A 26,568-nucleotide genomic window follows, 5' to 3' on the forward strand; every position below is an offset into this window, starting at 1 on the left:
GATTAATCATTTTGTAGAATATTACTAAGGCTTAAAGAGTTAAATATTTACTTACTTCTAATATTCTTTTAATATTTTTATGAGCTTTTTCATTAGTCACATCAAAACATCATGGATTTTGGCGATAAAAGTAAAAAATAGCTTAAAAAAAGGGGTCTACGGTATCGTATACCGTTTACCTAATTCGAGTTTGAGGGATTTCTTAACGTACTTCGAAAAATGGTGTTCAGAAAACATAAAAAATGACAACCTAATATTATAGTAGGAGATTTCAATATAAACATGAATAAAAATGCAGACATCTATACAAAAAACTTAAAAACTTAATCATTGAATTCAATGGGATGAAACAACTGGTAAAAGATCCCACTAGAGTAACTCTAACATCAAGTACATTAATTGATCTGGTGATAACAAATGTATTTGAACTACAGGTAAATCTATTAGATGCACCCAGAATCACAGATCACTCCATAATTCAAATTATAGAGCAAAATCGAAATACGAAAAAACATTTTATAAACACCAAAGCTTATCGGAACTATGCAAAATATGACGAAGAAGAACTAAGATTACAACTCAAAGCACAAAATTGGAATGGAATAATGGTGACAATTGTAGATTTTCCTCTTTTAAAAAGAATTTAAAATGGATTAATTGTAAGGCCAGTGAAATAATAGGGTGAAGTCTCTTGCATCGATTGTAATGCGTACCAGACATGAATCCATTAAGAGACCCATTGGCTAGCAAATCAGCTTCGATTAGCATATGCGTCAAACCACAATCATCTATAAATTTTCCTATAGCTTTGAAATAGGCCAGGATGATATGAAATGTGCCAAGAAAAATAAAAAGATTGTCAAAATTTGGCCGTTCTGTGGATTGTATTTGTAATGCCACTTTTGCAATTGCAAGATCATATGTAACACATATATATTCCTGACCACACTCTTCGGCTATACTTTTTGCTTGTTGCATTGTTGTTTTAACAACGGAAGTGTTAGTGGGAGACATGTTTATTGGGTTCAAATAAGCTATTTTCTGTTTACTGGTTTGATCATTCATAGTGAGGTTATTAAATCCTACCCACATAGGAGTATTCTCGATTTCAGCAGCATGACACAAAACCCATAATAAATCTCTATTCTTTGCATTTATTTTGACAGATTCAGTTGTTTTACGTAAGTCACTATCAAGTAAAATCATACTGTCACTCATTCTTGGTTTTTTAATGGGATGATCTATATTAATGTCAATCACGTCGAATGCCCTTCTTCTTTTGCCTTTAGATGGTTTCATTGACAAGTCAATAGGTTGATTTCGTATGGAGTACTGTTCTTCATTTTGAAAAATAATTCCTACTGTGTCATGCAATGTATTTTTTCCAGAAGGTGTGTCTACGTAACGGTCAAAATTATCGAAAGCTACTCCAGTATTTAACTGAGGACATGGAATTATCCCAGACGGAATGAATGTTGTTATAGATTCATCGATGGAGGCATAGGTAATTTCAGTTTCTAATTCTTCTAATAAAGTGTAGCTAGGTATCTGACCATATTTGTTCAAAATGTTCACAACTTTTCTGCTGTTAGTTAGACTTTTAATACCCATTCCCAGAGCTAATTGTTTAGAAGGCTTAACATGTCCATTTGTCACAGCGTAAATTTGATCCTGGCTTATCGATTCAGCTTTCTTTAAGCAAGTCTCAGACAACTTTTTTTTTGTGCGCGAACCGATGCCAAGGAGCTCCAAGTTGAATTTTTTAAGAGCATCGGGTATATTACACTCGCCTTGGAGTAATTCCTGCACTGAACAAGTGGTTGGTAGGGGAGTTTTAGGCAGGGAAAGAATCTCTTTTCTCAATATATTAGCAGCAGACGTGAGAATATCTCTTTTCACTAATTTCTTCTGTTTCGACATCACGAAATCAATTGGCAAACCCGTTCTGAAAACTAACTTACGTCCATTTATTTCTTCTATAGTTAAAACGCTTCGATCAAATGAGGCTCGAATTTTCTGTTCTAATCTCGAACATGTAATATTATTTTCAGTGCTATTTGACTGCAGAGAAGATTCATAATATTCGTGAAGATTGGACATTAAATGAATATTATTGCCATGAATTATGTCGTTTATGAATTCATACAATTTTTGTAAGGCATTTTTATGGCTCTCGCGTATAACGTGCCACACACCGTCTTTTTCATTGGACTGACAGTCGGATATTTTTTCAGTTCTTCTAAAAAAATCTTTCAAACAATTAGTGTGATAAAATAACACTTGTCTGTGAAATTTTATGTTGTAAATTGACTTCGTTAGATGCTAACGATTTCATCAGTATCTTTTCGCGGGTTTCATTTGATTGCAAACAGTGCATCTTTTCAAATTTTTTATGTGATTGTTTACGCTGGTGATCGCAGAATAAGCATATAGCTTTGCAACTAGACGTACTTGGTGAAGGTGATGACAATGTCTCCGCTTGATTATCTGAAGTCTCGACTGGCAGAAGTGTTAAACTGTTGGTCTCAGGAGTAGATATTATTGTTTTTTTCACTGCGGTAAATTTTTTATAGCACGATAGATGATATACGGCAGTACTGTCACAATCATTTGGTATTTTGATATGAGCATGTTTCAAATTACGGTTAATACGAACTGTTAATATATCACGACACTTTTCTAAACTGTTTTTATTAAAAGGCAGCACTTTTTCGTCCATCTTACATTCACAAAACAGGCATGTAGTATTTATGTTCGACATTATTGTAAAAGTGGGAGTAACGGGTAATAGTATTAAAAAATGCACCAAAACAAGCGAAAGCACACCCTCTCACAACGATTGTACTGCGCACACTGACGTGGGACGCGGGCCGCCGGGCCGGACGCGGGCGGAGGAGGGGGCAATGTGTGTGTCAAGCAGGGTTCCCGATTTGCGGGAATTCCCCAAACTGCGGGGAATTTTTCAGATTTACTTAAAACTGACCATTTCTCTGATCGTTTTTTTTTCGCAACAATGTAGCCTAATTTTGTAAGCTCTATAACTCATAGTTGCAACCACTTAGAGCAGGCAGACCAACTTGTTTCATATGCGGAGACGCCATACTTTGAATATGTACTAAAACTACCCATTCCTGCGATCGTTTTTTTTTCGAAACAATGAAGCCTCTTGTAAGCTCTATAACTCATAGTTGCAACCACTTAGAGCAGACAGACCAACTTTTTTCATATGCGGAGACGCCATACTTTGAATATGTACTAAAACTACCCATTCCTCTGATCGTTTTTTTCGAAACAATTAAGCCTCTTGTAAGCTCTATAACTCATAGTTGCAACCACTTAGAGCAGGCAGACCAACTTTTTTCATATGCGGAGACGCCATACTTTGAATATGCACTAAAACTACCCATTTCTGTGATCGTTTTTTTTTTCCGCAACAATGTAGCCTAATCTTGTAAGCTCTATAACTCATAGTTGCAACCACTTAGAGCAGGCAGACCAACTTTTTTCATATGCGGAGACGCCATACTTTGAATATGTACTAAAACTACCCATTCCTCTGATCGTTTTTTTTTCGAAACAATGAAGCCTCTTGTAAGCTCTATAACTCATAGTTGCAACCACTTAGAGCAGGCAGACCAACTTTTTTCATATGCGGAGACGCCATTCTTTGAATATGCACTAAAACTACCCATTCCTCTGATCGTTTTTTTTTCGAAACAATGAAGCCTCTTGTGAGCTCTATAACTCATAGTTGCAACCACTTAGAGCAGGCAGACCAACTTATTTCATATGCGGAGACGCCATACTTTGAATATGTACTAAAACTACCCATTCCTGTGATCGTTATGAAAAAGACTGTGACCTCTCAGTCTATTATTTCTCCCATGTTTCTCCTCGTTCCTTTGACGGTAGTATTACTAGTCCTTAATAATTTTCTCCTGGATTTTTAAGAGGCAAAATGTGTACATTCTTAGTGTGTAGTATCACCACAAATCTAAGGAATTGGCGTAAGAAATCGCTTGACAAACGGAGTATAAAATAGAAACAGTCGATTTAAGCGCAAAAGTGTATTTTATAAGAAAGAAAAAAAAGTTAATCAAGGGTCACAGATAATCTTAGCCATAAGTCCTAAAAAACATTATTTTGTAGTTTACGTTTATATTTGTTGTGAAGTAACTAACAATTTTATTCTGTAGATACTCAAGCGAAACGATAGAAAAAGTTTCAATTTATCCAAAGGATATTTTTTGGTATTGATAATGTCAACTGTAAACCAATTCGTAGTAAAGATTAATCACAATTAGTGATTTGTGACGTACGCTGGTTCCATAATACCTGAGTGTTCAAGGCCGGATATTTGCATCAAAGATTAATCTGTGTACCCTAGACCTCTTCACTTTTCTTATAGTTATTGTTGTTTTTACTCCCAACAACTGCATGTGTCTCCTGAGGTGGCAGGGTCCTGTTAACTGACTTTCCTCCCATATCGAGTAGCTGTCTTACTCACCACCTAAACAGCACCAAATTTCCGCGGGCCGAGCCACGAATTATGGGAAAGCAACAAAGCAAGGCGTAAAGAGGGTCTCGCGTTTGGCGTTCCTTTCCCATAATTCTCGGCTCGGCTCTCGGAAATTTTGTCCTGTTTGTACGTAGCATTAGACTTCATATATTATTACTGAACAGATTGCACAGGACTGCAACTCTGCTATAAAACTTTTTCTTTGAAGATATTTAACTGACTGAAAGTCCTGTTTTAACTCGACCGTTTTACATTTCATCTGTCTGTAAATTTGTTTGTATTTTCCATTTAATTTTCAAGATGGCTGCCGTCTTAATGTTTCAGTAAAGATTTTTTTTAATATGTAATGGTCGTGTTTATTAAGACTTTCTTATTCAATTTTTTTTCAATATTATGGTTTATTAAAATCGTCATTGAGGTAGTGACGTTTCTTTAGACATATTGAATAAGTTTATTAAATAAGAGTAAATTATAAACATCGTTTTTTTGGACACAAGGTCCGACTTATTTTGAAGAGTCCTACTCTCTGCAAATCAGTTTCTTTACAGAAAACTTAGAAACTTAACTGTTAGAAGTCCTACAGCCTCCCAATAACTCTCAATACCTATACATATTCCGTCTTATTCATAATAGATAATGCAGGGGGATAAGAAGGGGTTAATAGAAAACGTTACTCATGATCACGCGCAATGCGTACTGCATATACCGGCCGTAATACGACAGTATTAGAAGATGACAGATTTTTAAACCACCCGGTCCCTATATCCTATATGTAGTATCCATTTCTTGATGCTATGTCTATGTTATATGTAACATTATGATGTAACAACTATTAACCTATTATTTATACATTACTGCCGCCATGGATGAAACCACAGTATCCTCTATGAGTACCTCAAGGACGATGAGGTGTTTTTACTTACGACGGCATAATAACACCAATACATGCGAACATCTCAGCACAAGTTCTCCTAGTGAGGTGTTGACAAAACTTTTGTAACTAAATTAATAGAAACGTATTACGATCGTAGTAAGACTGAGATCGCAGACATCTCATGTTAACAATCTGGTTGATTTGACAAATATCGACCGGTCGCCCAATGAAAATTTCAAAAAGCAGTAATACCAAAGATAATAGAATAGTAATACCCATTTGCAGCACTATCAGAGGAATATTTTAATTCTAAATATCGATTTCCCAAACTAATACATTTATGGAGCAATTTAAAACAGACCGGGTCAACAACGACATCGCAAATGTCATATGAAGAAATGTGAAGTTAGCAACAAAATGTGGAATGCGAAAATGACCTTGTTTTTGAGGATTGGAACAAAGCGGTGCCAGTCTCAAAAAATCTTGCATAAATATTATTATGAGAAAAGATTTTAACCCTAGCAATACACCGCCCTCTTTACCGCATACTAAACCAACGTTGCAGCGGCGTATTAGGGAATATTTATAAGTAAGACGGTAAGGACGGGTTTTTTGACAGAATTTGAACAATTCATCAAATTTGAATGTTAAAATTCAAGTTGTATAAAATCTCCATTCAAGTTCTGTTTTTATTTTACCACAGCTGGTTATTTCACAGTATTTGGATAATAACAGAACTTGGGAATGGAACGCTCACAAAACTAGAAAATTACCTTCGAAATTTGATGAATTGTACAAATTCTGTGAAACAATCCGTTCCTAATGCAGTTGCCTGGTTCGTTGATGGTTTGCACCTTTCACTTTAGATACTGTGCTAAGAACTATAATTTTAGGCGTACCGCTGATATTATAGCTCCGTTCTAGTTATAGCATCCCCCATATAGTATAATAGAAACAGGGAGATTAGTGTGAAACCGCGCGCACAAAAGTGTCGCTAACGTCGTTCACTCATACTGCAAATCGGGTTTGCGTGCCTTTGTTTCTACACACCAAACTCACTACTTTCATTGCGTAGCCGCTTTGGTAGTTCATTCCGTTTTGTAGTAGCTCGGCGACAGTCGGCATGCTTCCATGCCATATCTCTCTTTGTTTCTGGTATATTTGCATCCCCCTCTCATCAAGGACGAGAAGGAACTTTTAGCAGACCATCAAACAAATGTTTGTTTCTTTGACTGAAAGCACTGTTCTGATTCAGAACTTCTGAACAAAACATTTCCAGGGTGGATCTCGTCGACTGTATTGTTACTAAAATTATTTATTAGTTAAAATGAAATTTATAAATTTTTTTATTACTTTAATATTTGTCCCTATTATATATTAGTTAAATATAAATTTGTTTTATTTTTGTCCTTCAGGCGAAGAATCGAGAGCTACCGTCGTCGACAGAGCGAGTGCGTTCCGCGCTTCGACCAGTCGTTCAGCGGCGTGTGCGAGCAGCAGAACTTGGAGACCAGCGCGCTGCAGCGCAGGTTCCTGGAGGGCAAGGCGAAGCGGGCGGCCAAGAAGGGCGGGGACCGGCAGGGCGGGCGGCAGCAGGAGCCGCCCCTGCAGCCGCCCCTGCAGCTACATCCGCACGCCCATCAGCTCACCTCCAATCTGCACAGCAGCGTGCACGTGGTGAGCTACCTTTTCGTACTCTGCTATATACTGCTATGTTACTTCAATCATTAAGGTCCGATTGTTTGACCGGCCGTCACATTTAACATCATCACTATCATCAGTAATGGACCGCTATCATATTGCAGAGAAAAATACCTACCTAAATAAAACCTTTTGTTGTTGGAATAACTTTGAAGAACTAGCAATCTAATATTTAATCATTAAAATAGTTGAGATAATATTGTAAATTCTGAGATTGAAATACGAAATCAAATCAGGTCTCAATGGCCGAGTGGTTTGAGGCGTTGTCCCGATAAAATCCTGGGTTCGGTTCCCAGTTTGCGATCGTTACTTTTTTTTTTGTTCTGTTTCATGTTTCGTTTAAATTTATTATCATTATTTTCTTATGTAATGATAAAACACTTTATAATATCTTTAATTAATTTATTGAACGCCCGTGTCACTTAAACAAACATAATACGTTTTAACCTCTCAGGCCTCTGACATGGCCAGAATCTGTGTGTATTTCCGCTTTGCTTTTTCTCTTTCTAACACCGTTTAGATCAAATTTTTCACCATGACAGTAAGGGAGATACAACGATTTCTATGAGACCATATGAACTGGTTTAAAATGCGAACAAATTAGCCGGAGAGGTTAAATATACATCGAAAAGGTCTGTATCGGCAGTTCGGTGAAATCGAGTTAATTGTGGGTGATGAATAGTTAGTGCTATGTTATGATTGTCACAGTGGAAATGATATTAAAGGCACACGGATATTTAAAGCACTTAACTTTTATTACATTTTTATACACTTGTGCAAATTAATTAACAAAAACCGGTCAATGGCTGAGTTAGCATCGCGTCAGGTTTCCACCCAGGTGTCGTGACGTGATTTCAATTCCCCCATTTCGACACAAACAACATCTCCACTTACTACATCTACATATTAGGAGATTTTCAAATATTGTCGGCTTATTCGTAGTCCGGGAATGTTTGTCTTTCATTAAAAAAGGGGAAAATATCAGAATCGCTGGACATGCTTAGTGCGAATACGTCAAACAAGAAATAAACATGACTTTAAACGTATGCAGTGTTGAAACTTTGATTGACATAAAATGCATCTTTTTTCATATACCCGACGTAAATATTGGTTGTTTTTTATAGTAATTAGTAGCTGTCGTGTACCCGGCGTTGCTAGGCTTTCTATAAATATAATATACACGTATTATATATTTATATAAACCTACTGGAAGAAATTCTCTGAATGATATTTAAAACCGTGTCAAAATCCGTTGGTTAGTTTAGAAAAACTAAACGCACAAACAGACAAATCCGGATACCGAATTTATTTTAGTATAATAGAGAAGTTGTATCGTAGTTTTATAATATATTCGTATTGCATGTTCAGCTAACCCTTAAATGCATGATTTATTTATTTTTCTGAAAAAAAAAATATTTTGTTGATATTTACATGCATATGCAAGGAAATATAAAGAATTTTATTTTTTTGTAATTTTTTAATGATATTTGATTAAAAAAATTGTTGCAGGTTTACAACACCATGTATTTAATAAAAAATAATATGAATAATTTACGTATGAAAAAAAAATAAAAAACCTAAAAAAAATTCTCAAAACTAATAAGTGTTCCGGAAAAATACGAGTTATTACATATAAGTATTGTCTTATTGTATCTACTTACCTAAGAAAATCAAAATAATAACACCAAAACAAAACTGTAATTCTAACCTCCAACCAATTTTCGAGAATCTTCACTTTGTTAAAGAAAAAGTGACATTTGACATTCGCGAAAGAAAAAAAAGGTGATGCCACTCGATAAAATATATTACCGTGAACTTGATAATTCTAAAACGGCATGCATTAAGTTTTAACCAAAGAGTTAAAGGTGGTTTTAACGGTATGTTGCAGTTTTGCAACAGTATGCATTTAAGGGTTAAACAAAAAAATGTTTCACCGAAATTACCACAAATTAATGTTATTTCTTTATGATGAAATTCCATTTTAGTTTTTAAAATGACTTTCTTAATCAAAAAAGTCATATTTCAAATAATGAATGTATTAAAAATGATGTTATAATTCATTTGTGTTTTGCATTTTGAAAAAGCTGTGTATTTCGGTTTGACACATTTTTAGTGTGATTCACTTATGCACAGAACACACTACAATATTAACAACAATTTAAGTGATAATATATTGTAATAATTTAACAATATATTATCACTTAAATAAAAACATAATCTAATCATCTAGCCATGCAACTTTGTCATAACGTATACTTTCCTTCAAATGAATCAGAGGTCCTCAACTTTTAGGTTTTTGTTCTGGGTAGGCCCCTGCTCTTTCAATTGCTCAGTACTGGGATTGTACTTTAAAAAATTATTCCACATGAAACCATAAAAAGTTACATTCCCAAAAATGTGGTTTAAGAGCTCTCGTGGACAGCCATTAACATATTATATGATTTAAGATTTTCACGGCCAAAAGTATTTTTGTTATTTGTTTTTGGGGTATTATGCCGTGTTGCGCTAACTCCTTCTTTAGCCAACGTTTCGGACAGCATTGCAGTGTCCATCATCATTATAAAATGATCCTAAAAATATTAAATATTTATGCCTGAACATCCACAAAATAAAATAAAAGGCACTTTTTGGCCATGTTTTTTTCTTGCATAAATCAAAACAGGCGGATGGTGTTAAGGGCCTTCCTTACTAGCGATCTCAATCGTTGTATGAAGAATCATGAATTGTCAGATTCAAACGACAATCTAAGTTATTAATCGTCAAAATATCGATAATGTAGCCACGCTTGGCTATCGTAAATACATTTTTCTGTCGAGATATATGTTTTTACTAACAATTTATTTTCGTTAAATACTATATAATGAACATCTAAGAATTCTCCTACTCATTCGGCTCTATGAGGTGGCCGTGAATGCACGCTTTCTACGGTCCGTCGTGTCAATATTTTTTCAAAGTTCGAAATTCCGCGTAATTATTACACTTCCATGAGACGTTTCAACAATATTCCACTCTATGCGTTGCGCGTAGGGACTATAATAGTGTGTCGCCTTTTTTTATGTTTCATCTGTGCGTTTCCGTCGAAGCTGTGTAGTGTCAAATAGTATTATTAAGAATCAATTTATTGTTAACATTTTTTTGGGTTTCTAGGTAATAAACAATTTAATATTATTAAGAATTAATATATTGTTAACATTTTTTCGGGTTTATAGGAAATAAACAATTTTATATTATTAAGAATTAATTTATTGTTAACTTTTTTTCGGGTTTCTAATAAATATAGTAATAAACAATTTGATGTTTTTAAAATATAAAAGTATATAAAATATTCCAGCACTTACAATAAAATAAAAGAAGCACATCGTATAAAAATGTTTCAGTCGAAAAGATCGAATGCCGAAATCACTTACTTCGAAATTATTGCAAAAAACTTAAATCACTGTTAGAAGTATCCCTTAGCATTGAGGAAGATTGTGTCAAGCCGTATTTTACGCCTGAGAACGGCTGTACGTTGTGCAATAACGTACCGGAAGACTATGAATTAGGAAAAATAAAACAGTTTTATTTGAATATATTGAATGGTCCAAAACATGTATTTGGAGACCACTCACTATGCAAGGAACGGGCATACTTTTGCAAACGGGATACTGGCCACACTAATTACGTACCCAATATGACTTCGAGCTTGATAATGTCAAGAAACGCTTTTACAATTTTTGCATGCTACCCGAATTAATTGATCCTCGACATAATCGCTGCATGCCTATTAGAAATCCTGAGTATTTAGAAAAGTGCATAATAGCGAAAAGAAACAAAGTAAAATTGGTTTCAGCTAAAACCAAAACATGTAAAAAGGAATTGTTTCGAAGAAATCAATAACATTTTATTTCATTGAAGTGTCTTCAGAAGAAATTTCATTTATATTCCTAATGTATGTAGTCCACATTTTTAGAAATAGGGAAAAGGAGGGTTGGAAAGTTCCTGGCTATTCAGATCTAGTCACTAAACAACTAAAGAAACAAACTACCTTAAAAAATTGAAAATTAATAGTATTATTACTTCAATAGAAGAGAGTCCAAATATAATTACTAATCATATAAATTACTTCTTCAGTGACATTGGTCCAAGCTTCGCTAGTAATTTGTGCAGTGCTAATAAAACTATTGAGATGTGTCTGGTGAATGATTTTAAATCTGAACTTCACGTTACAGGGGACAATTTTTATTTTAAACCAACTAGCATTTCTGAAGTCACAAATGTGATAAATGATTTAAAAATGTCTTTCTCGTGCGGTATTGATTCTTTAAGTGTTATGGTGTATAAAATGCATGTATCCGAATTAGCTTGTCTCATATCTCACCTTGTAAATACAGGAGTTTTCCAATAAGAGGTGAAATTTTGATATTTAATCGTAAAATATCAATGGTTTCGTTGCTTGTGTGGCACGTAGCGCCGTCTTGTTGAAAGTAAACGTTGTCCAGATTAATACCATCCGATTCCGGCCATAAAACATCATTCAGTTTTTTTCGGTAGCGCAGTCCATTCACTGTTGTCCATTCTGTTGCTGCAGCCTCATTTTCAAAAAAGTAAGGTCCAATGACTCCGCCGGACCATAAACCGCACCAAACAGTCACACGTTGAGTGTAAAGAGGCTTTTTAACAATAACTCTTGGGTTTTTCGAGCCTCAGATGCGACGATTTTGCTTGTTGACGAAGCCACCGAGGTAGAAATGGGCCTCATCACTCAAAATGATTTGCATTTGATTCACTCAAGTGAATTTTAATAAGTTCAATGCGTTGTTGAAGCGTGTATCGTTCCATTTTATTAATGGCGTTGTTTCTACTTGTCAAATGTCAAAAAATGACAGCTTCAAAAGTAAAATCTACCGAAATAGCGGGCTATTCAAAATAACACCTCTTATTGGAAAACACTGTATTAGCTTCGAGAGTGGGATGTTCCCTTCTCATTGTAAGTAATTCCCCTTTTTAAATATGGAGATCGTCTAGATGTTAATAATTACAGACCTATATTCTTACTCAATACTCTTTCAAAAGTAATAGAGAGATTAGCTATGTCGAGATTGGTATCATTCTTAGAAACATATAATATACTCTCTAGCAATCAGTTTGGTTTCAGAGAGAATACAGGAACAAGTGATGTAGTGTTGAGGGTATTGTCCAAAGTCAAAGTCAAACATGAATACAATGTCCTGAAGGAGCTTGCAGAACTAGAAAGCATTACCATAGAAAAGTGTGGTCTTTTCATACATGAAGAGTATCCGTATATGGGTGCGACACCAGATGGAATTTCTTCTGAATACACCGTGATTGAAATTAAATGTCCTTTCGCAGCACGCAGCATGCTCATATAAGAAGCAGTAAAATCCAAAAAAATTATGTTAGCAAAAATGGAGAAATTCTGGTAAATACATCTCACGATTGGTTTTACCAGGTTCAGGGCCAATTACATGTAACAAAAAAAGCTATTTGTATGTTTGTTGTATGGACTGAACTCGGATAAAAATCGAAAAAATTTTACGGGATGACGAATTTCGGCAGACTAATATGGTTGAACAGCTGAATCGCTTTTAAAATTTTTGCATGCTACCCAAATTAATTGATCCTGGACATAATCGCTGCATGCCTATTATAAATCCTGAGTAATTCAAAGTGCATAATACCGAAAAGAAGTAAAGTAAAATTGGTTTCAGCTAAAACCAAAACATGTAAGAATTTTTAAGAAGATCAATAACATTTTCATTGAAGTGTCCTCAAAAGAAATTTCATTTATATTCCTTATGTATGTGGTCTACATTTTTAGAGATAGGGAGGATGGGGGGTTGGAAAGTTCCAGGCTATTCAGATCTAGTCACTAAACATATCTACGCCGTTCTCAAGCAACTTTCAATCCTGAATTATGGTCTCTCACCAGGGTGATAGAGTCACGTGGGGTAACCGTGCGCAATTTTTACATTAGGATTTTTGTATTAAAAAGCTTTAGGTATTTTACTCAATTTTTTTGTTTATTAAAATGATCGATTATTAAGGCACCTCAAACAACCATAAAAACTTCATATGGTTCATAAATGAAACAGTTATATACAAAAGTTTACATGCATGTCGATTGCGTACACTTACCCCGTGTGCGGGGTAAGTATACGCATAACATAGGGTAAGTGTTCGCACCGCGAAGAGTTACCCTCTATTGCAATTATCACACTTAAATTGCCCCTTATCGTAGTCTGTGCAGTTCTCATGCCACCATGCTTTACACACAATACATTCTATCCAATCTTCTGTTGGTGGATCTCGATATTTCTCCTTCCATTGTGGGCAAAAATAGTCCTTAGAAGCCTGTTTTTGTGCTCTCTTTAAACAGATATGCAGGCTGGAATCTCCCGCCTTACGCTTTGTGGTGCGACTTTCTTGAAAAGAGGTGATCGTCCGATTTCCATGGTTTTATTTATTGGTTTTCGGACCGTTTTTGCATCTGCATCTCTTTGCTTCTGATGAAGTTTCTTTTTATAGATACTTGATTATTTCAGACTTGCAAGCATTTTTTCGTCGTTTTTGTGTATGTGTTGCTTTTGGCAGAGGACTTACAACAAATATTGGGACGTTAAGGACTGATGTTGCATCTTGTGGTGGAGAGCTGCCCTGAACTTCAATTACACCTTCAATCGGATCGTAAGAAGCTGACGAATAATATTTTTATTAGGTCTGAGAGACGTTTGTCGGCTGCTCGGTGCCGCATGTATTTCGGCATAGCAATAGATCTGATTCAGAATATCTGTGCTAATTATTGATCATATGTCACTTTGCTCTTGATTAGCTAACGGAGAGATAATGAATACGTCAGGTTGGGGCTCGAACATATCAGTAACAGAAACAGTTGCGAAATCAGCTTCGGTGAAGAGTTCACTGTCTAAAGGATGTATTCCGCTTACTTTAAAGTAAGTTTTAAAACCTGATACCGCATTCCCCACAGTTGCAACTTTCTTGAAGGCTTTATCGAAAATCGAGACAACTTGGCATTGGTTGATCTTGTTGATTTCAGCATACTCGTAAACAAATTTTCTCATTGTCTGCATAGTCAGGCCATAGAACATTTCGTCAGTTTTTTTAATCAACGATTTCGGCCTGAAAATAAATGAATAATTATTAGATCAATAGTTTCACGAAAAAATGACAACTGCACGCAGTTTTACTGCGGCGTTTACGCTGAGTGGCTTCACTGATCCCAACAATATCTGCAGCAGCCCGCTGACTCTTCCCCCCTTTCATAAGCCTTTTTGCAGTTTTAATCTGCTCTTGAGTGCAAACTGATCTCTCCGGGTGCTTTCTCACGTACACACGCGGCATATTTCACTATAAAAAATAACGAGAGTTGAAATATTATGCTATAAAGTCAATTTTATCAATCGGGGTAAGTGTTCGCAATCGTCCAACTGCGAACGCTTACCCCAGCACACTTACCCCATCACACTAAAATTCAATAAAATTTAAAAATCAGATTAGTGGTTATCTTTATTAGAATTATCACTTTGCACCCGTCTAACTAACAATATTTCACCAAAAATTATCACAGACCACGTCGCTCTGACACAGCTGGTTACACAATAGCACACATCGGTAACGGAGATGAAAAATATAAGAAAAGCACGAAAAAAAGTAATTTACCTACCAGTTTTTATTGACAAATCAGCATCCACTGTACACATGTTCCGCTTCGGCGCGATCCAAAACGCTACTGAATTAAGGAACGCGCGGGCGCTTAACAGGCACAATCTTGTCGGAAACATCACTGCGAACACTTACACTCCGCGTACGGTTACCCCACGTGACTCTACTGAACGTATCTTCCACTTTTGAACGAGGTACAGATTCATTATATGTAACTATATAAAATTTATTTTAATTCTATAATATGACATACTTATATAAATTAAATTAAATTTGTTTTGTCCTCGCCGGCTTTTGAACCCGTGACCTCAAATTAAACTATACAATTTAGTATTAACAGTGCCCCGCCGCACTGCGAAACCAGTCTGGAACAAAGGGAAGCCTTTTGTAACTCTTTATAATTGTATTTATCAAAAAAAAAATCCAAATAAAAAGTTATATTAAATGTTGTTACTGAGAACCTCCTCCATGAATCAAGCTATTGTAATATTGCATTACATTCTAAAATATATTTTAACATAATTTTCATAATCACAATATCTTTAATTAATAATAATTTGTTTTGCTCTGTGCGTGTCTTGTATTGAATGGAACGCACCGGCCAGCTGCCAGGTGCAGCGAGTTAGATATTCGAATTCGCGCTAGAAACATTTAGTAGCGAGGGCCGTTAAGCGGGAATTTAAACCTTATCGCCATCTACGTAAGGGTTGTTATTGATAGCGGCTCAATTTAAAATATTACACGACGTAGTGCATCGCCTTAAACCTATTTTTCTCAAATACTTTGTATCTTCTGTCTTCTATATACATATATATGGTTGTGTGTGATTGTTTATTTGTGGCGGGCTTGGATTTAATTTGTATACACAAATACAGTTTTATTTCGAGAAATAATTAATATAAAATTACGATTAACTTCCGTTTCAATATTCCGATTTTTGCTTTAGAAACGAAGATATAGGTACTTGAAGAACTCCATTGGAATTTCACAAATCGTTACGAAATTAATTTAATTATCAGCGTTATAATAATCATACGTAATGAATTTATCGCTCGCTGTTGCCTCTCGGTTAATAGTAATAAAACTTTCTGACATTTTGACGATTGAAGATAAATGACATGTGTTACGTCGCTCTGTTCAAGAAAAAGAAGTATACTCGTACTGTGAAAGCGAACGGAACAAACAGACAGAGATGATAGTGCCCGTAAATAAATGCGAAGTGTATTCATTATTCATCGTTTTCTATAGCATTTATTATCTCCATTTTTAAATCGAAACCGTGTCAAGGTGCACACCGTTTGTTCTGCTGTGTTTATTGTATTCACCTAGCGATGTAAAATTGATATAATATTATTATTATTGTTTCATTTAATAGCATAATATAACCTGCTGTTACGTTTACATTCAGATATATTATTTTGCGCAGAAAGTCACTTAAGGGAATACTTAAAATAATTTATAATCAGCTCTTTCATTGATTGAGCTAATTTAGTTATTTAAAAAAAAAAACACCTATTTTGCGAGTTATACTTAAAATATTACGATGAATTATTTGTTTGTGCCCGTACACAGGCAATATGAATTTGAATAAATAGTTTTGTCCGTATACAAACTCAGTTCTTTCGAGAAAAAACACTTTAATCTGTGATTTAATCCAATATTGTATTTGTATGCCTTTCTTGAAAAAATTAAGTTGTACACGAACAAAATTATTTATTCATCTTCATATTGCTTATGTACAGGTACAAGCAAATATTTTGAAGCATAACTTTCAAAAAGGGTTTTTTCTAAAATAATTAAATTAACGCCATTAAACGTATACCCCTAAAAACTTACTTTTTCTGTCACTTTTACCTTGCTCACACGAAGAAAAATGAGTATTGCTTATTTATTAAGAATCTCTTCAAATTATTTGATTAAAAACGGGATTGCAGGCCTTTAACGAATGAATTGATAGGCTTCCTGTAAACTTTTAGTAAAATACGAATGCTTTATGACGATGTCGGAACACGTGTTCATAAAAATCGTAATATTTTCGCATTTCGTCGTTATATATTATCAAGGTAAATGCACACACGCCTTTTTCTGAAATTGGATTACATTATATTTAATGTATAAAAATGTACAGTAGTTAATGTACAAAATAAATGTCGGTACGATCCAATTGGGATTTGGCTTAGGTGTTAGCGTTGTTGACTCCAGTCCCTAGGGAGGAAGGTAGAAACTCAGTCAAACCAAAAAAATTTTTTTTTTAAAAACATCTATCTATCAATAATATAATATACATATTTCTATAGTACCTATACATATTTTTCACTTCTATTCCGCATTTTTTGTGTATATATCTATTCATTATTATTATTTGTCTGTTATTTTAAAATATGGAATGTATTGCATTGCTCTACTCCTGCATACATTCTGAAATAAACTCTTATTATTATTATAGTAAAACCAACTTTTTTTACTGGTTAATTTTTCCCTGACTGAAAAATACTAGTATTTGAAATCTTTCATGTGACCTTGCAATGGCATACAACTGATAAATCCTTTGTAATTTCTCCCTTTCTCATTAACGACACATTTAGCAGAAGTAGGTTTAACAATGGGGCTCTTAAAGGCAGGATCATTATACCTTTTCGTAGTTTCTAAGCGAACACCTAACTATGAATTTACCGAAGTACATTGCTCGAAAGATGACGATTATCTTGCACAATTTGTTATGTGGGATTCATCGCTATTGCTAAACTGAGCCATGAACCAATTGCACTGTTGCCAAGGGCACACGTTTATCACAAAAGCGAAATCATAGGAACTCCTTTTAAATTAATGATCTAATTTCTGTTGTTGCAGTCACTTTACATTTTGAAGTGTTTGCAGTTTTTTTACGATAGATTGACGCTGTTTTAAATTCAAAGTCGTAATTTTTACCCATCAGCGAATATTTTTTTTCAATTACTATAACACATTTAGTAGGTATTTCTTACACAGCTTAAAAATATTATCATAATAATAATTTTGTTTTCTTAAAAATATCAACAATTTTATATCTAATTATAGGCATCTGTTTTTTGTTTACAATTTCGTTTGGCGACAAAATTGAAAACAACCGTAAAATAGTACTTTGTACGAACAGTAAACAATTTAACAAGCCATTATTTTGACAGTAAATGGAATTTAAAAATTAGTATCCTCGCGGTGTTGTTGCGACAAGTAACTCCATCTCTCGATCTTTTTAGGAAAGAAATGGTGTGTTTGGTTGAAGAGCACCATGTAAAAAGAATGTTTACGGAACAGAATAAGCTTGAGTAAAATATTAATTATTGTTATATCTTAGGTAGTTAAACTATGTAGGGGAGCTGTAATATTTTGTGTGAAGATTGATTAAATTAAATAAACAATAGTTTGCATTAACTCTTAGTAGGTATATTGTATATAAAGATCACAAGTTTAAGTGATAGGAATAGATTAAATGCATAAATTAATTTGTTAAGCGTCCTTCAGGTGATTTTCTCACGAAAATGGCGCTATACAAATAATACAATCATTAATAAGTTTAAAAAATAAATGATATTTTGAAAACTGAGGAAATTAAAAGAATAATGGCCTAGTGATTTTTTGTTTTATTTTTCTATGACACCTTAGAATGGCGTCCATGTCTGTACCTACAATCTAAAGACATATGAACTATATCAAGACACGGTTGTGAGGTAGGTTAAGGTAGGGGCTGTAGAAAGGGATCTATTAAGACCGGATTATACGAAGGAGGAAAACATACCACAAACAGTCGATTGACCGCATAGAAGTGGTCCAGGGCCTCGATTATCAACAAAGTCATTCCACTCGAAAAACGAGTGGTTCGATCTACTCGTTCTTCGTGTGGAACGACTTTTGACGTTTGGCGTATATAAGTATGTACCTTCGACGAGACTCAAGAATAAAAATGTCCAGCAATATATATGTACTTTCGACGGCGATTGCGAGCGACCTTGATTGGGGAATCGATACCCAAGTTATCCCGCGGTCGACCGAGGAGCCGAGGAATGAAGCTGAAAGCCAACCTCTTGCCTTACAAACTGCCAACAATGGGTGAGCTTAACCAAATGTGCAGGAAAAATCACGATTGTACCAAATAATAAATGCGATATGCCAATTGATCCTTGGGTAAAAGACCCAACACACAGATATTTAAACAGTTCACTGAAAATCATTTGGTAAAAGGATAAGCACACTGAAATTCACTTGTTACCATTTTTATGCATACTTAACACTCTTTTTCAACGACTGTGAACTTTATTAATTATGTCTTCCACATTAATTAATCCTTTCAACAAGGGGAAGATTTTGTTTGTGTATTTGATGTCTTGATCCGAGCTAAGCCGCCCATCGTTCGCTATACACCACTGGATTTATTTATTTCAGTTACAATAATAATAATATAAACAATTCCTTATAGTAGATTTTTAATAACTGATGTTATATTAAATGATGTGTACTGTACTGATTTGAATATTACAGTTTTTCGTGAACGTGGGGAGAATCTCTGCTGAGGGGGTGTTCACGTGTTTTTGTTGGTAGTATCGTTATACATTTATCATATTATTAGGTTAAAGAATATTATAGAAAGACAAAAAAATACGGATTGATGATTTTAAAAATGTTACAGTGCTTAGCGAACGCTTCATTGGGGAAACCTGTGCGGCCTTTACGTGTTTTTTAGACGATAACTATTAAAGGATATTGTTTTGGGAAAACCTTGAATAAATGTAATTATATGTTTTGAACATAATTTCTTGAGAATACCATAAGCCCGAGGTTCAACTTTCTCCGTATTTAGGTGTTATTATTATTATCTATTTTACGCTTCGGTATGATTCAGGTATTGGCTTTGTGACTGGTTGCGAACTACTACATCGAGAACAGCTATTATTTTGTTGTATTGTTTAGATTGTACGTATAGTCCTTCCGATATTAAACCTCTCTCTTAATAGAGTAGGAATGCTCGTTGCCCGCTGTGGGTGGAGGCTCATTTAACAGTAGGCAACTCGTGAATCATGATTGTGCACATTTGGATTGTAATTTTGTATCTTTACACTTCGTCGCGGTGATGTTTTGTTTGAGAAAGTGTCATAATTCATGTTTACTATATACATTTACATTGTATAACACATGCTATATTATGCATAATTTAATAGTGGTATTCATGTTTCATGACTAATTAACCCTTCAAGCCTCGAAGGACATTACTAGCCACACACATCATATTCCATTAGAGGCTCTGAAGGACAGATCTGACCGGGCGTCCATATATTATAAAAGTATTTTTTATCTTTTTTCTATAATGCGTAGATATGTCATTTGTTTGTCGTTGGAAAGACAAATAATTATTATTCTTATTTAGTCTCAAATATTTAAACATGATTACAAAATAAAATTCAAAAAAGTGTATGATTAATTGGTGGGATTTTTTCATTGACAGTTGAAAGTTTAAAAAAATGTTTATTTTTATTCTACAAACGGTATAAAAAGTGCAGTAAAAGTTTTATTTTTAATTCCCTACACAAAAGGAATAAGTTTTATAAACCGAATTAGTTCTAAATTATGGAGTTTTCGAGTCAAAATGTCCTGGGAAGTATTGTTGTTACATTTTGAAGTTTTTTATTAATATTTTATTTTTAGAAATATCAATGTTTATTTCAAATTTACATTTCAAGGATAATTTTATCTAGTTTCATTTTATAACTTCAACAATAAAATATATGTAACACAATTTAGATATTTATTGTTATTAAGTTTAATTTGTAGAACTCCATTTTATTTTTTTATTTTTTTATATATACAATAATATTATTATTGGGTTTATAAAAACAGTTTATTTTTAAACAAGTTCTGCTGTGTAACTATTATTACGCGTGTTGACGGTTTGACAATGCCTTTAGAGGGCGAAACAGCTGTCACGCGTAATAATAATTACACAGCAGAACTTGTTTAAAAATAAACTGTTTTTATAAACCCAATAATAATATTATTGTATATATAAAAAAAAAAAAAAAAAATTTAGATACCTCCGGAGTATTCCGAAATTCGATGAAATTTCACCGTGTCTTAGGACTTGTAGGTAAAAATGTTTTAAAACCTGAATAATTAAGCGGCTTTCGTAATTTTGTTGTGTATTGGTTGTTACCACATGAGAAACCGCAGGTCGGAATTCTCTCTCGGTGTCACTAGGTACTAAGAAAAATTACGATTTGATGAAAAAAATAAAGAATGTTGAAGGTTTATAATTAATATTAGATCTTTTATTTTTAAATAAGTTTTGTTGTTTAAATGCATTTTTGCACAACGTATTCATTATTTAGAACTTTAAGTGTACTGAATCCAAAACCTTTTTTACTAGACCTCGTAGTCACTAATTATTTATTATTGTTAAATTATGCAAAACCAACCGATTCTCTGTATAAATTTTTCTATGACCTGTGTAGTAATGTCTTATTTATGCAATAATAAAATGACTGTGGTTTGGTAAAGCTATTCAAGCTACAAAATGGAAACTTTACAAGATAAAATATTGCAATTCTATTTATAATTTTGAGAATTTTAAGGATTCAGTAAATAACCTAAACAATACGCATAAATTTAGTTTTATTTTATTTATTTATTAATCTTAAGTTAGCTCACATCTTCGTGTGTGCTAATAGTTTTATAAACATATAAACATGTACATTGTTTGGCAAACATAATCTTTCTTTAAATATTTCAATAAAGTTACAAAAAAAGAAACATTAATAATTGAGATAGACATATTTTCTTAATTCATTTTTGAACTTATTAATATTTTCTATCACAGCAATTTCCTTCGGGATTTTGTTATAGAGTTGAACGGCCTGGTACATCAGAGATTTTTGGGTGCTTGTTTTTTTTCTTGTTGGCAATCTATTTTGCTTAGAATTTCTCGTCCCGTGTCCGTGTATCTCGTTATTGTAATTTATTTTTCTTTTCAGTTCCTTAGTATTAAAAATGCCTTGATCAGTAAAATTTACTTTACCATGTTGTACTTTGAAGACTATATATGAAAGAATTGAAAAGTAACATTCCAAAAAATAAGGCTTAAAGGGTTTTTACCAAAACACAGTCGAATAATAATAATCTCCCACGTCCAAAAGTATTTCTAATGAATGGTTTGTCTAAATTATTATTGCTGTAGATCAGATTAGATACAGATAAGATAAATGTTGTAATTATTACAATATTAGAGGTATTTTCACGATGATTCAGAAGTAGATAAATTCTCCAACACAAAATACGCTACGAATCACCATTTCGCAAGATTCTGGATTCTACAAGTTATTATTGTTAGCTTATTATCGGCGCCAGTTGATTTGAACGATGAAATAACTATGGATGATGTTATTTCGCTGATATTATCAATTTTTTCATGTAGTCGCTGGTCCGATTGATTTCTTTCTAAGGTTATGTCAAATATTGAAGTTCATATTGATGTCATGTTGAAGTTGAAAAGATAGCTTTACAAAAATAAAACTTGTAATCTCTCTGACTTAGCTCCTTTTGCCTTACCTTAAAATGTAGCTTTTAAACGGTTTCAAGTAAAATCCTACTGTGAGTTTTGAATGACTGTGAATTATAAACAATTATTATTCTTGGAATTCAATTTTAGTTTTTAGTACGCTTGGAGTCCTATCAGAGAAACTAATTTTAGTTTTTAGTACGCTTGGAGTCCTATCAGAGAAACTAATTTTAGTTTTTAGTACGCTTGGAGTCCTATCAGAGAAACTAATTTTAGTTTTCTGTCTGTGTTTTAAAAAAAAAAAAAACTAAGGTTCAATGAACTCCAATTTGTTTTGAATTTAGTGTCATTTTCAAAATTGTAACTGATTTTCAGAAGAATTCAGAAAAGCGATAAAGAACCATACTGTAATAAAATATTTTATTAAAAAAATTATTTAAAAAATCAAAATTGATCTGATATGTCAAGAATTATAATCAACAGCAACCCCAAAAATGACCCAGGCCCTGAGGTAAATGTTTCCTCATTTGTGGAATCAATATTAACAATATACATGTTAAAAATAATCGTGCCTGCGGTCTCATTTCCTTTAGCTAGGGAGCTTATTTTACCATTGCAATAAAGCAACATTTGAATATCGCCAAATGTTTCACAGCCGTTACGTATAAATACCTTACTTATAAATAAATACATGTTTATATACTCTACAGTTCTAATACATTATATTATTATCTGCAATAATTGATATTACCCGAGCTCTGAAAATAATATTTGTATCTTCTGATAAATTGCTGCTTACTATTGTTATAACAAATTTGATTTTTGTTTCTGATTTACGCAATGTTTTCTTTGTATTGATAAGGTAGGTTTAAATAAGTACAAGAAAGTCATAATAATTATTAATAGTGTTTTACAGTCTATGAAATTAGCCTCGCCTATATTTATTATGAGATTTCTGATAGAAAAAATAAATTTAAGCAGATTTAAAAGTTATTAATATATATGGCGAGATAGATTAACAATGAAAATTTACTAATATAATGTATTTTATGCAATCCGTAATAGCTTTTTAGCGATTTGTGCGGTATTTTACTTTTGTTTTCATATTCCTACGTCCCTTTTTTTTTTTTTTTTTTTTTTTTATAAATTTAAAATAAATCAAATTTAATAATGTTATAATAATTATTAAGTTCTGCAAGTATTTCTGTTATTTTTACAGTTTTATTTTTACAATTTTTAATTTATTTAAAAAATTAAATGGAGTTCTACGAATTAAACACCAAAACAATAAATTCCTACGTCCCGGTTATGCTCGAGTTTCTAAACTTTGTTTTCTTATTGTGCATAATATATAATATGCGGCGTCTCGTTTTATCTTTAGACATTTTATTCATGATGGTAATGACGTTGCAGACTGAAAATAGTTAAGTTTACCTAGAGATTCCAGGCAGAAAGTTGTAATAATTTCAGCCAGAGCTCTCCGAACGATGGTTAAAGTTTTTTTTTGTTATTTGTTTTTGAGGTTTTATGCCGTGTTGCGCTAACTCCTTCTTTAGCCAACGTTTCGGACAACGTACAGTGTCCATCATCAGGGCAGATGTGTTAGTTAGCGCAACACGGCATAACACCCCAAAAACAAATAACACAAAAATACTTTTGGCCGTGAAAATCTTAAATCATATATGTTTAAAGTTGATTCAAAACGAGTGTCAACAATTTTTCAATATTCACTTATTTTAGTAACCCCATCATCTCTAAATAGTACCTATAAAATAAATTAATTTTATAAATTGCATATTCCTGTAGAAAACATTGATTATAACTACTTACTAGATAAATTGTCCCTATTAAAACTTTCAGAAAGAAGAATAAACACAGATTTAATAGTGCTACATAAAATATTTCATTACAAAATTGACTGTCCTGAGTTACTCCAAAATCAGCATCCACATACCCAAAAGATCTTGCCGAAATTTACTACCCTTTTATTTTTACAACACCAGGACACTGTCTTATCAAAATTCCCTGATTCCAAGACTTCACAGTCTCGGAAATAAATACTCTGATCTGGGAGATATATTTCATCTTAAAAATAATCAATATAAATATTTTTTATTTCAATTCTTTTATATATCGAGACACAAATAGACATCTATAATTTCCGCAATATATATATATTTTTATTTTTATTTTGAACATCTATTTATGTGAGACTTCTTATCATTTTTACTAATGTATCTTATTTTAATATATGCTTTTGTTGTAACATTTAATATTTTTTCTTTTTTCGTTGTATTATGTTTCCTTTATTGTTTTAATTTTGTAGAATTTATAATAACTGTGATACTCTACTATTAAACTTTGTAGTGTGTAAAAGCCCATTAGGGCGTGTAATAATAAATAAATAAAATAAAGACGCTTTCCGCGTCTGTCTGTGGGCTTATTTCTTCTAAACTACGCAAAGGATTTTGTGTTCGGTTTTCACTATCATTTAGAGAATTTCTTCCGGAAGGTTTATATAAATAATAAATATATATATATTATGTTTATAAAAATAGAGAAAAGTCGATGTTTTGTAATCAAAAAGTAAAAAAATATTTTCGGGTGCTTACATTGCTAATGCTGGCTAAACCTTGTGAGATTCATGAAAATAATGTAGGAGGGAATTGTATATCTTAAAAAGGCCTACAGTAAGGTCCACGACGGTATAAGTCTATCTCAAGGATTAATCGCAGCAACGCGGAGTACACGTTTAAAAGCTAGTTTTAAAATATATATCATCGATTATGTAAGTATTTTTTTTTTTTTTTTTTTTTTTTTTTACTTTTCTCCATTGTTGATTAAGTGCGTCATCACTATTATTGCTATAATATTGTTCGATTCTGTAATATTTTTTAATCTTTTATTCAACTATCGTTTGAAAAAACAACACACGTTTTAATTATTACAGCTTCCATTTGAGTGACGAATCTCGGCTTGTTACCAACTCAATCTAGTTTATGATTTTGTGATGTATGAACTTTTGCAAAATTAGCATAAGTATTCTCAAATTACGCTCTGTTGCCAAATGCTGACAAAATCTCACGGATTCAACATTTAGAAATGATATAATTTTTCAGTACAAATTTCACAGTTTTGAATTACATTATAGCACCGAACAGAATATGCCTAGAAACGTGATCTGTGCCATTCCCGTTTTCACTTTTTTTTACCTTTTTTCCTGACGGCGATAAAATATTGTTATTCAATATTGCTACTTCAAATTATTCGTAATTCGGTTTAAAACAGGATGGCAGATTTATAGGTTTCCTAATAAACTTTTTGTAAAATACTAACGTATTATCACGATGTCGGAACACGTGTTCATAAAAACACTAATATTTCCGCATTCCGTCATCGTATATTATCAAGGAAAATGAAGGTGCATGAACACGTGTTCCGATATGTTAAGAATTCACTAAAAGTATACCAGGAAACGGTTGGAAATCCCGTGTTTAAACGAATTACCAATAATTTGAAGAGATTTTCAATAAATTAGCAATACCTACTAATTTTTTCCGTGCAGTTTTCACGGTAATTGATTAATTTCATGATATTTACTAAATTTAACGATATTTTAACAGTTATGATGATATTCGACCATTTTTTCCACTTTGATTGGAAAGATAACGGTTGTCGACAGTTTACAGAAAACCTTTCGGCTCTTAGGCCCCAGACAGGCCGATAAAATGATAATCTGTCGAACAAAGAATTTTTATATTTGACAATGTTTGTCAAATCAATTTCTCCGGATGTAGGAAAAATTTTCCGCGCACACGGATACACCCACTGGATTCTTCTATTAGTTTATCTCCACGGAGCGTAATGGTACGTATACATTTGCGAGCCGAGCCACGAATTACTGGAAAGGAACGAAGCAACTGCAAGCGGCGTTTCGCGCCATTTGCGGTTGCTTCGTTCCTTTCCCATAAGTTTAGGTTTAGCTCGGCAGTTCGGCTCGCGTATGTATCCGAAGGCCCTTAGAGATACCGAAATTCCAAGAACGTGTTTTTAGAGTGTTGAATTGCAAATCTCATTTGAATTCTCTTGTATTTATAATATTTTAATCATATTGTGTCGTATTCTTGTATGCTTTAATCATAATTGCATATGAATGTATTATTTTACTTCCCATTGGATGATCTTCATTTAATTCTAAGAATTATTATTGTAGTGAAGTCGTTTCCGATTAAATGCTACGCAGAATTTTGGGTGACTGTAGCATTACTCATG

General features: G+C 33.3%; 1 protein-coding gene across 1 annotated transcript in view; it reads left to right on the forward strand.

Moving 5' to 3' along the window:
* Window positions 1-26,568, forward strand: part of mam (neurogenic protein mastermind) — a 237,604-nt gene that overhangs the window by 15,091 nt on the left and 195,945 nt on the right. Inside the window, exon 3 of the mRNA XM_089632254.1 lies at window positions 6,809-7,070. Coding sequence (XP_089488380.1) covers window positions 6,809-7,070 — 262 coding nt within the window. The remainder of the gene's footprint in view (window positions 1-6,808; window positions 7,071-26,568) is intronic.

This window comes from Hesperophylax consimilis, chromosome 5 (genome assembly GCF_061612785.1).
Source record: "Hesperophylax consimilis isolate HC1 chromosome 5, BYU_Hcon_1.0, whole genome shotgun sequence".
Classification (NCBI taxonomy): Eukaryota; Metazoa; Arthropoda; class Insecta; order Trichoptera; family Limnephilidae; genus Hesperophylax; species Hesperophylax consimilis.